At 36.5% G+C, this 12,984-nt stretch overlaps 1 protein-coding gene across 2 annotated transcripts in view; it reads left to right on the top strand.

The window, feature by feature from the left end:
* Window positions 1–12,984, top strand: part of LOC150110651 (uncharacterized) — a 368,437-nt gene that overhangs the window by 113,500 nt on the left and 241,953 nt on the right. For both annotated transcript variants that reach the window (XM_090400018.1, XM_090400012.1), the window contains exon 5: window positions 3,938–4,014. In XM_090400018.1, coding sequence (XP_090256144.1) covers window positions 3,938–4,014 — 77 coding nt within the window. The remainder of the gene's footprint in view (window positions 1–3,937; window positions 4,015–12,984) is intronic.

The following is a 12,984-nucleotide window of genomic DNA, read 5'->3' on the forward strand; positions in this document are numbered from 1 at the left end:
GCAGGGAATAAAAAAGCAGTTTGCTTCGCCCTTATAGTCAGCAACGTCTTGCGAGGCCAGGGGATTTCATGTTTGATCTGGAAGATGTGCATCAGCAAATTAGTAGAATGAATGCAGATTGAGTGATATTATGAGGGATTGAACTATGGAGATATAGACTGGAAGCAATAAAGACCACATGACAGGAAGGGAATGGAATTTATACACCCACCGAGAGATAATTACCTGAGGCGGCAGCATGTGACGGAGGGGAGTGAGAGTATTGGACTGGTCATATGATCAGAAAAATTATTAATCGTTCTTGACTTTGGAGATCATAAAACATGAGGAATGTTCTGTCAAGAAGGTGTATGTGGAACTACAAGGCAGATGATTATGACAAGCTTAAATGGAAGCTTGAATTATGCCATGGCATAAAACACTGCAAGGGAAGGATGTTAGTGCATGAAAGATAGTTAAGGAGCATCTAGAGAAAGCAATATTAAATTGTATATGTAAGGTAAGGAGGGTTAATCAGGTAGAAGTTACATGGATGAGTAATATCATTAAGCATGAGCTACAGAAGAAAAAAATACTGTGGAGAGTATATATAAGGAGAAAGGCATGCCAAAGGAAATCTTAAAGAGTTCTTTCACTACATGGCAAGTAAGTGGAAGAATATCTATGGAAGATTAACCTTAATGAGTGCTGATGGTTATAAGGTAACAGAAGCAGATAAAATAGTTGAGATACTAAGTGACCACTTTGCTAGAGTATATCATCCAAGTGAGGTTACTGCTGTAACATATGTGACAGAGACTGATGTGGTCACAAAGGTTGATGAATTAGAGGTTCTTAGGATCTTTGCAGAATCTCAATGTAAATATAGCTGTGGGATCTTGTGAGAATGCACAAGAGAACTGGCAATGCCTTTGACTAGGTACCTTGTTTAATTTAAGTCTAAGCTATGATAGAGTTCTGAGTGGAAGATGGACAAAATAATTCCCTTTAAAAGAATGAGGGAAGTTTAAAGACTGCAGTAGCAAATTATAGACCAATCAGTATCTCAGGCATGGTGGTAAAAGTACTGGAAAAATTGGTCAAAAAAATAATTCAAAAATTGGTGGATAAAAATAAGCTGCTGTATGAGAGGAACATGGCTTCCTGAAGGGTCATTCATGCTTTAGTAATTTACTGACTTTTTACAATAGAGTAACACCTGAGTTGGATAAAGGAAATGGATACATGATGATTCTTGCTGGTGGATTTTGCAAGGGCATTTGGCAGAATACCACATGGAACTATGTTACACAAATTAGAACAAATCAGGATAGATACAACATTGGTTATGTGCATAAGAAAGTAGTTGCTGGACAGATAGAAAGTGGTATATGGAGGGTCAGAATCAATGTAAAAACAGGTGATTAATGGTGTGCTGCAAGGTTCAATGTTGGGACCACTTCTGTTTAATTTGTACATAAATGATATAGAAAATAACCTGAAAGGAAATACTCAGTTGTTGGTTGACGATGTGAATGAGTAGTGTAATAGTTAAGACAATGTGGTGAGCTTGCAGAACAATTTAAATAAGCTGTCAGTACGGCAAAAAATAATGGATGTCAGTTTAATTGGAGAAATGTAAAGTTATGCATTTTATGATAAACAGATGATGTTTGGGATAACCAGGAAATAAGCTGTGTACCACATTGATCAAACTGTACTCCAGGAAATAGATGAAGCTAAAGATTTAGAAGGGGGTGGTAGACAGAGAATTAAAGTATAGAGGATATATATTTCTATGGTTGCTTATAAGATTACTTGGCTGTTGAAGAACACACACTAACAAGTAGAGATAAGGAAATTAATCCTTTTTATAAGGCTTTCCTACTTCCACATCTGGATTACTATGCTCAGGTCAGGTCAGGTCTCCTGGGTTTCTTGGGGATGAGGAAGCAGTGGAGAAGATTTAGAGGCCAGCAACCAAGATGTGAGTGGTCTGCAGAATATTCCCAGATCGAGGATGTATGGATTGCAGAAATTGGTCGATAGGAGAAAAAGAGGGGATATGATAGAAATATTTAAGGCACTTAAAGAGGTTTATAGAATTGATGCAGGAGAAATGTTTCAGCACTTGGCTATAGGTGACAGAACAAGAGGTCATCCCCAGAAGTTGATTAAAGGTGTGGTTAGCAAGGGTGTGATGACTATATTTTTTGCTTGGAGAGTTGTTAATGAGTGGAATAGGTTACCTGAGTCATTTGCGAATACTTTTTCTGTTTATAGGTTCAAGTAGAGGTATGATAGATATGTATGGATAGTTTGGGTCTCTTGCAACGAGTCTTTGCACTCCATGGGGGGTGCCCACATAATAAGAATAATATAGCGAATAGGAATGTAGTTTGGTCAGCTAAATCCCAAATTGGCAGCCCATCCTCGTTCACCATCCAGGTAGTGACCTACTGATTACCTTATTATGACATCAAGGTATTCCACTCCCCAGGTTTTTATCTAGCTCTCTACCTACTGTCCACATAGCATAGGTGGAAATGAGATTTATCCAAAAAGGAACATTTTTTCCAGTCTTCAGTGAATGACATCTCTCAGATGCAAACTGTATACATGGTCATCAACAGTTAAGCATAAGAGGCATATATGGAAGAGGAGGACATGTTGGATTGTGGTCCAGGAAACATTGCTATTCATCTGATTAAATTTCATGAACAGGTGTTCCACAAACGTTGCCTTTTATGAGCTTTGTGAGGCAGGACAACTTGCATTCACCATGAGCATTGATGAGCAGCACAGTAACGAGGGTATGAAGCACCTGTGGCAAGTGTCTAACTTGTGCCCCCTAACCCAACGCAAGTGTCTAACTTGCATCCCCTAACCCAAAAATGACAGAAATTTAGAAAAATGTAAATGTAACAAGTTAATTTTACTAAATGCAATAAGTTAAATACTCACTATTAACCCCATCAAAATGAGTTGCAGTGTGCTGCAAAATTTGTGTGTCTAAAGCGGCGTATTGCTGAAATTTAAAAATACAATATAAAATAGTAGACTTTTATATCTATTTATTTATTTATATTTTTTACATTTTTTATGGTTTGCGTCCCAAACCGAGTTGTGCCTGTGGCAGGTGCCTCTTTCGCCACGCCCTCGTTATGGCACTCTTGATGAGGCATGGGTGTCCACTGTTGGCCTGGTGACTATTATTCTGTTTTTGTTGAGTAAATCCTTCCACTTCTACTCTAGCATTCTTCCACTTTTTGAATACCTGCAACAACAGAAGTTGTTGCAGGTGTTCAAAAAACAGTAGTATAAAACAACAGTAGTTGCTTGGTTACTGCCATCTTTCAGCTGGTACTCTATAATCATGTATTTTTGAAGTTTGATAGATCTTAAATGATGGCCCTTGCCCATGTCTAATGAAACACATTAGACATAGAACTCATGTCTAATCAACCAGCCATATCTAATGAACTTCATTTTACCTTATCAGGTGGCACTCGTATCATGTAGAAACCAGCATATACTGATTTTTGCATACTGGTATGTATATACTAGTATACTGTGTATATATATATATATATATATATATATATATATATAGTAAATATATACCAGCATATATGTTGTAAGGTTTTTTTACACTGATTCTATTATACGTTAAAGACACCAGTAAATTTTGGGAATTATGGGATACATACTATGGCAAGTGATGTGAAGTCATTAGCCTTTATACATGAATATATTTCATGTGCAAAACACTGTTTTGCTTCATTGGATAAAGAATTAAAACCAAGTATATTATTTTTGGTATCTTTACTCCCCCCCCCCACCACAAGTATATTAATACAAGTATATTAACTATTCATCATGTGTGTGTTCTTATGAAGTCTATATTCAACCATTCATTTATGAAAATTTATTTATATAGTTTTATGTATCTGTTTAGGTGTGAATATTCGTAATGGCAGATGGACAAAAAGAGAGGATGATATACTCAAAAGAAACTTAGAAAATTTTATGGCTGTAAGCATTTACTTCTTATTATTTACTTTCTTTTGGTTTGTATTTTATTTGTCTGTTTTTACTACATTTAATTTAACATTTATAACAAAGTAATCATTCATTGCCCACCCAGATTTTTAATGGACTTCGAGAGAATTCAATGGAATACTAAAGTTGGAATAGAAAATGATGGTTGGGAAAGCATCATGGAAAAATACAGTTTTGGAGAAAGAAACGAACAAGGTGAAAGAATGTTAGAATTTACTGTGGACCATGAGATGATGATCTGTAACACAAGATTCCAGCAAAAGGAGTGTAGATAATGGATGTGGTGATCAAATGATGGAAAAACCAAGACATGATCGATATGATTAAAAATTAAAAGATGGATAATGTTAATACATCAGTGTTGAACTTTTCAAGGAGCAGATAAAGATTCAGATCATAGCTTAGTGATTACAAACATCAAGTTGAAATTAAAAAGAAAATATAAATCCCAGTATCAGAAATGAAGAGATATAGCAAGAATAAGCCAAGCAGAAATAGGAAGAAGGTACAGAACAGTGTTAGAGGAGAAACTAAAAAGTGTGGAAAAAGAAAAAAAATTTGAATCTAAGAGTGAAAGGAGTAATGAAGGCGATAGAAGACACAGTTGAAGAGAAACAGTACCAGAAGAAGAGAAGATCAAGAAGAAGTGGATTAGACAGGAAACACTGAAGTTAGTACAGGAGGAGAATGTTGAGGATAAGAAGGGATACATCAGAACAAATAGAGTGCATATAGAAAAAAGTGTAGTGAGGTGAAAAAAAGCAGTCAGAATGGATAAGATGGATTAGAAGCTCAATGCAATAATATAGAACAGCACTATGGTGAACACAAAACTAAAGAGGTGTACAAAATTATTAGAACCATTAATAGAAGGTGGCAACCAAAACAGATCACAATTACAGATGAAAAAGACAAAGTACCAGTGAATAAAGATAAAATTGTACAGTTGTGGACAAGATACCGTAGTAAGCTGTATGCAGAAAAGCTAGATTTAGATGGAGTGGGGAAACTGACTGAAGAATTGAAGCAAATATCACCACCACGTAATGAGTATGACATGGACATTTTAAGAGGAGAGGTAGAAAAAGCAGTAGGATGGCTAAAGCACAGCAAGAGTCCTGGTAATAATGACATCCCAACTATGTAATATGGTATGAAAGGAAGGGAAAATGCCAGCGGAATGGGTGAAATTGATATTAGTTGCATTATACAAGAAAGGAAATAAACTGGAATGTAGAAAATTATAGAACAGTTACTCTGACAAGTCACCTTGGTAAGGTGGTGATGATATTGACAGAAAGATTGAGAACACAATTGGAAGCATGCCTTGCAGATGAGCAAGCAGGATTTAGACAAGATAGAAGTATGCTTCAACAGATTTTGACATTGTGGTTAATAGCAGAGAGAGAGAGAGCTAGGAGAAAAAAAAAATAAAACATATGAACTTGCTTTGTTGATTTTCAGAAGGCATTTGAAAGCATCGACTAGAAAGGGGAGTTAGCAGTGCTAGAATCCTATGGAATTGACAAAAAACTAATAGCCATATAAAACATATTTATAAGAATGCAATGCCAGCAGTTAGAATAGGTGATGATTTGGGAAAATGGTTTAGAACAGTGTTTCTCAACCTGTGGTCAGTGACAATGGGACAAGTGGTCCACAGGCAGACTTAAATTAAATAAATAAATATATATATTTTACTACAATAAAGAGCCAAGAGGCTATTTTTCCGGCGACATAAATTAAGTTAAGGGGGATAGTAAATCCCGTATTATTTTACAGCCAAGTACGAAACTTGGAGATCAAAATCTAAGAGTTTCATGCCGAAGAACTATCGGCGAGTCCAAGCGTAAGTCATCACTTGGGTAGTACAATACTAGGGCAACTCAGAGCAAAGGTGGAGCAAGCTCCATCCAAACAAAACAAATTAAAAATGAATAAGTAAGTAAAAATTATTGAAATAAAATGGATACTTAAAAAACCAACAAATAGTGGCAGATGTTCATTCCGAGTAATAAAAGAGGGGGTGAAGTGAACAGCAATATGGTTTTATTGCTTCTGCCTTTCCTTGCTGTTTTGTCAGATTTGAAGTAAACATGTGTTATCCACATTTCAACCAACTGCTTGTTGTTTATTGATTTTTATTATTGAAGGTTTTCCTCCTTCAACCAAGGCTCAGTATATCTTTAGAAGTGCTAAGTGATACTTGGACATAGTGTGTCGTGAGTATTTATATATTTTTCGGAAATGTTTTTTAATAATGGAAAAGTGTCTTAGAACTAGGACTTAGAAAAGCAAAGCAAATGAAACAACACATGTATCACAATTAGGGTGATGCTAACCCTAATTGTGATACATGTGTTGTATCGGCGAGTAAATCTGATAAAGTAGAAGAAACAAGCAGTTCAAAGAAAAATTACAATAGGAAATATAGCAGTTCATATTTGGAATTTGGGTTTATTTGGTGTGGAGATGAAAGTGAACAGAAATCTCAGTGTTTTGTATTATGAAGTGTTATTGAACGAGTGCATTAAACCTGCGAAACTCCGACGACATTTAGAAACTAAACATTGTGATGTGAAAAATAAGCCCATTGAATTTTTTCAGCTATGCTTAGGGACATTAAATCATGGAAAAGATATAGTTTTGGCCATGGGTTCGATTAATAGCAAGGCACTGGAAGCATCCTATCTCTTAAGTTTGCGCATAGCGAAAATAAGGTAATCTCATTCTATTGGGGAAAATATTACTACTTCCAGTTATAAAAGATGTGGTAAAAACTATGTTTGGCAAACAGTTACTAAGAGATGTTGATTTGATTCCTCTTTCAAATGACGCTGTCGGTTGCAGAATTAATGATATGCAGGTGACGTAGAATCTCAGTTAATCGAAAGAGTTAAGAAGAGCCTTCAGTGAGAAGTGAATTTCCCAAATTATCTGAAGAAGCATTGAAAATCGTCATGCAGTTTTCTACAACCTATCTTTGTGAGAAAGGATTTTCATCGCTCCTTCAAATAAAAACAAAATACAGAAATCTTAATGTGTGTGTATCTTTGACTGAAGTTGACCAATATTGAGCCAGATATCCAGCAACTCTGCAAGGGCTGAGAAGCTCAACCATCTCATTAAAAGTAAATAGTAACATAATTATTTTACCAGTAAAGGACTTAGCATCCAGCTGAAAAAAAAAGGCTAGTGAAAACATACATATGGAGCATTGTATTATATGGTTGTGAGGCCTGGCCTTTAACAAAACAAGACATCAAAAAGTTGGAGGCATTTGAACTTTGGTGCTAGAGAAAAATGATGAAAATTAGTTGGACAGAAAGGAAAAGTAATGAAGAAGTTCTATATATAGTTCATGAAGAGAGGCCATTAATGAAACATATCATATAAGAGAAGAAAAAGCCTAATTGGACACCATTTGAGGCATGGGGGACTGATTACAGAAATAATGGAGGGGACTGTAGAAGGAAAGAGGCCACGAGGCAGACCAAGAATTTCATATATATAAATAACATAATGATGCTAACTGGTGTTAGGAGTTATGAGGAGATAAAGAGGAGATCACAGGGCAGAATGTTGTGATGTGCTGCTATAATTACCAATCTTCGGATTGATGCACCAAAGAAGAACATAATTATATCATATTATTTATTTGTTTAATGAAAATTAAAACTTTGTTCAATGATGATACACTTTTAATCGTTTATTTCCAATTTAATTACCTATTTGCCGACGTATAAGACGCACTTTTTTCCTTTGAATATGGGTCTGAAAAAAGGGTGCGTCTTATACGCCGACACTCAGTTTTTTATTACTTTTATTTCTGGAAATTTTCTCTATTCAGAGTTACGCGATTTCTTTCTTGCTTCCTTGCGGTGTGTGAGAGCATTCAGTTATGTAGAATTCAGGGGATGCGCATGCGCTATCATAGACGATCACAGCTGTTAAATCACAGATCTGCCGTTAAATGTTCTCTAAATTTCTTGGCAAATTATGGCTGAAAAACGTTGGCATTGCTACAGTATTACATACAAGCTACATGTGATGCATATGCTAAAGAACATGGAAACAGGGCTGCAGAGACATTTTGAGCCATCCCCAACTGATAAAATGATAAGAACATGATGGAATCAGGAAGAGGATCTAAAAAAAGCAACTCACAGTAAATTTAACCTGTGAAGTGGAACTGCGAAATGGCCAGAACTTGAGGCAGAACTGAATACTTGGATTTTAGACCACAGAAAAGCGGGACTTTCAGTCCCGCTTTTCTGTGGTCTTCCCTGCTGGTATGGGATCAGTTTCATTCTCACAGAACAGAAGATGTTAAAAATAAACTCAAGGAATTGAAAACTCAGTTAGCTGTAATTCCAGGAGGTCTAACTAGTCAGCTTCAACCTTTAGATTTCTGTATTAATAAACCATTTAAGGGATTTATGAAGGAGAAGTGGATGCAGTCTTCGGATTTTGAGGTTACACCTCAGGAAGAAGGAAGAGGCCTAGCATTTCGCAAGTTTGTGAGTGGGTCAAAGCTTCATGGGATGCTGTGAAAACTGAGAGAGTGGTTAAATTATTTAAGAAGTGTGGCATTAGTAATGCACTGGATGGTAGGACAGTTTGTTGTATGAGGACTCAGATTCTGATTTAGAAGAGGTTTCAAGTGTCTCTTCATTTAGCCCAGAAATTCATCCCCAGAGCTAAATGAAGAGACACTTGAAACCTCTTCTAAATCAGAATCTGAAAGTAGACCTACTTATTACTTTATATTTGAAATACTGTAAATTCATTATAATATTCAGTGCTAAAAAAATGTGTACCAAAAATGGGGTGTGTCTTATAGGCCGGTGCGTCTTATACGCCGGCAAATACGGTAATTATGTTTCCATATATATTCAGAACATGCTTTTAGATTTATTGTGTTATAAATGGCACAGTTTTTCTCAAATGTGGGTAATCCCCACATAGGTTTTTTTTAAAAACAATTACATAACTTAGTGGACCATAGAATTGTTTTAGGCATTTTACTGGTCCTTGGGCTAAGAAAAGTTGAGAAACGCTGGTTTAGAACATACAGAGGTACTAGATAGGGGGATCCAATATCACCAAGCATTTTCATTACACATTTATTATTAAGAGAGACCTCCAGGAAGTCAGGGACTCATCAAGGGAGGCCACATACTACACGCACCAGCTATCATACTTATTCTGAATTCATTCGTACTGCTTGCACTCACAACATCCGATCGCAGTCCATTCCAATCACACACCACCCTATGAGAGAGAAATCTAGCCCTCACCCTCTTCTTAGTGGCATTCATTCTCAGCTTCCAAGATCTCTTGTCCTTTCCCAACCCTCCATAAATTGAAAAATTCCATCAGTATGTATGATCCTTTCAGAAGTTTGTAAATCTCAGTCATATCACCCCTCTTTTTCCTGTTTGCTAATGTCTGCAGTCTACAAATTCTCAATCTGTCTTCATAATCAGTATTCCACAATCATTTTTAACACTCCTTTGTACTGTCTCCAATATATCAGAATCTCAATGGAAACCAGGAGACGAAATCTGTGCACAATAGTCCAAGTGAGGTCTTATGAAGTCCTTATAAAGAGGCAAAATAACATCCTTATCTTTACATGTGAATGTTCATTTCAGCATTGCAATTATCTTTTGAGTTGTATTTGCCATCTTTGCCACATGACCCCTGAACTACTTTCTATCTATTAACACTCCAAGATCCCTAGCCTCATCAGTTTCTTTAAACATAATCCCACAATATAATACAACATTGGATATCTAATCACACCGAAGTCCATGACTTTACATTTACTGACATGGAACTGACATCCATTTTCCCATGCCCACAATTCTATCCTATTCAAATCATTCTGCAATTATTACATATCAACAACACTCCTGTTTACTCTACCTATCTTTGCATCATCAGCAAATAGCTGTATGTCACTTGTCAAGTCCTTCTCAATATCATTAATATATAGATTGAATAACAGTGGACCAAGCACTGATCCTTGTGGTAAACCACTGGTTATGGGCAGTACTACCCTTACATCATGTCCAGACATGATATAGGCCTAAGCCTTTACAAGTGTTTTACCCTATGCCTGTTCTAGTTATCATTGTAGTAATTCTCTGGTGGCAATGCCATTCCACCAGTGTGCCCTGTAGAGCCCTCAAGGAAAGAACTTTTATATCCTTCTGGGTAAGCCCAAGCTGGTTTAAGTCTTTATAACTATCTGCACTCCATACGCCATGTAAAGAGATGGTGGCACTGGTAAACCTCGGAGTTTTTATATGCTCCTCCTGTATCTTACTAACTTTTTCTTCTTCTCCCATAGTCCTAAATGAACCATTGGATCATTCATGGCTGGTAGGTGATACTCTTTGCTAGCCTCGTCCAGTCGTCTCGGTCTCTTGTTCTTGAAAGGGAGGAATTTGTCCATTTTTTGATGTTATCAGTCCATTTTAATCAAGGTCGGCCCATGACCCTTGATCCTGGAATGATTCCTTCTAGTGTTTGCTTTGGAATGCCATTAGCCCTCTCCATATGTCCGAACCATTTCATCTGTCTTCTTCTGATGACTGTCAGAATATTTTCCCTTTTTCTCCCATCTATTGAGTCAATCAGTTTTCGGACATTTTCATTGGTTTCGTGAGCGGTATAGGGAATTCTCAAAAGTCTTCTGTAAGTTTTCATTTCGAAAGACAGGAGTCTCCTCTCATCTTCCTTCAATAAGCCCAGGCCTCACAACCATACAAAAGGACAGAATTCACTAAGGTGTCAATTAGTCTTAGTCTTAGCATACACCAAGTTGATAGCTTTTAACAAAATGGGCACTCACCAGTTGAACAACCTCTTCTGCATCTGTAACCCTCATGCCATCTGCATTTAGAATAGTTATTCTTTCGTATTCATTCTTACTTTTACTTGCAGCATATCGATAGAATTCTTGTGGGTTGTCTTTAGCACTCAGAGCCAGTTTCTTTTCATAATCAGACTTTGCTTTCCGTACAACAGTTGTGACTATTCTAGCTTACTGCTTATAATTTTCATAATGCACATCATCCTTATGCACACGGTATTACTTCCACATCATCCTTTTCTTACGAAACTCTTGCTTAATAAGGTTACACATCCATTTGACTCCTACCCTATTTATTTTTCAAACTCTCGGGACACACTCTGATATCGCATCATTTAAGTATTGTTTAAGTGTTTTCTATGCACTGTTGATGTTTTTCCCATTCGTCAACTGATCCCATTCCACTGAGCTCGGTATACTCCTCATTTGGTCATAATTTCTTGCTTTGTAGTTCAGCATGTAATCTTTTCTGAATGGAATATTCATAAACTTTGTCATTTCTGAAGTGAGTACCGTACCATATGATCACTTTCACCAACCCAGAGGCAGAATAGTTACATCTTTAACTGAAATGCCCTCTGACACTATAATCAAATCTAACACTTTTTGGCCTCGTTCCTTCTGTCACATGCTGCTTGAGGAAGTTGTCTCACAACAGCTCAATAAATGCATTTTCATTCTTCTCATGAGATTCTGCTGCTACATAATCAATATTTGGATAATTAAAGTCTCCCATTATGATTATCTTGTCTATTTGGTGATGTATTTATTCATCACTAGCAACTGATCCACCAGTTCTGTAACAACACCCCCACTATGTAATTTATGTTGTTAGATCCCACCTCATACCAGATGGCTTCAAACTCACTGCCACATGAAATACTGTTAGTAGTACTACAACAATCATCGGTCTCAACTCTAACTGGATTCAAGTCATCCGATATCATTAGCAGCACTTTCCCCTACTCTCCTATCCTCTCTCTATCCTTCCTAAAAAGTGTACCCTTTACACTCAATACCAGTTAGTATGTCTGATTCTGATAGCAAAGTCTCACTAATGCCTACATTCTGAGGTCCCAACATATTGACTGAGGCAACAAACTCTCCCCTTTGTTTCTGATATGCCTAGCATTTGTGTACAGACATAATAATAATCTACAGATATGTCTTCTTCTCTAGTGCCTTATATATGATATCTTTGCACACGTTTGATGGGTACGAACTGGATGAACACAAAGTTGAAATAGTTTTCTCCTCATCAACATGTCCATGACAAAACCCATTCCCATCATTAACTCTGATGTATAACATTGTTGCTCTTACACTCACATTCTCACCATTCCTCCCTTTATAAATTAGTTTCTCTCTTTCTCTATGTTAGGTCTTACTAGTTATTAGTTTTTCAAGACTACTGACACCAATCACATTCAAGTGTAGGACATCCCTCTTATACAAATCCAATCTTTCCTCAGATTCTCTCTCCACATGTCCAAAAACTCATATCCATTCCATCTACACAGCATCGACATCGAATCGTTTGCCATCATAGCCCTTCTTCTTATATCATTTTTATCATATCAAGGTAAAATACTGACCATTTTCACTTTCTCACTCTTCACTTTCGCCTCTTCTAACAACCCTTTCACGTCCTCTCTCATACTGAACTTATTGCTAGTTAAGTCATTAGTATCTGTTACAATTACGATTTCATTTATTTTTCTGTTTTTGAATTACTTCCTTTATATTCTTAATTTTTGCTCCAGGAAAATTTGAAGTTATAACCAGGGCCGGCACTAGAGTTTATGCTGCCAGGGGCAAGACATGCATTTGACGCCCCTTATCCCCCCCTACATAAAATGAAAAAAAAATTTTTTTTGAAATGCCTTACCCATTAGAAGTGGGAAGAAATTTTCCAATGTTTTTAAATTTTAAGTTTATTTAAAATATTTTAATTTCAATTACATTACTACAATAGTTTCATTGTTGTAGTAATGCAATTCACACGAAAACGAAAAGGCACTGCTAAGAAATGTTAAAAATGTACTTTACAAGCTTTCTGG

Source organism: Typopeltis vanoorti, chromosome 1 (genome assembly GCF_054136105.1).
Source record: "Typopeltis vanoorti isolate ZY-2024b chromosome 1, IOZ_Tvanoo_1.0, whole genome shotgun sequence".
NCBI lineage: Eukaryota > Metazoa > Arthropoda > Arachnida > Uropygi > Thelyphonidae > Typopeltis > Typopeltis vanoorti.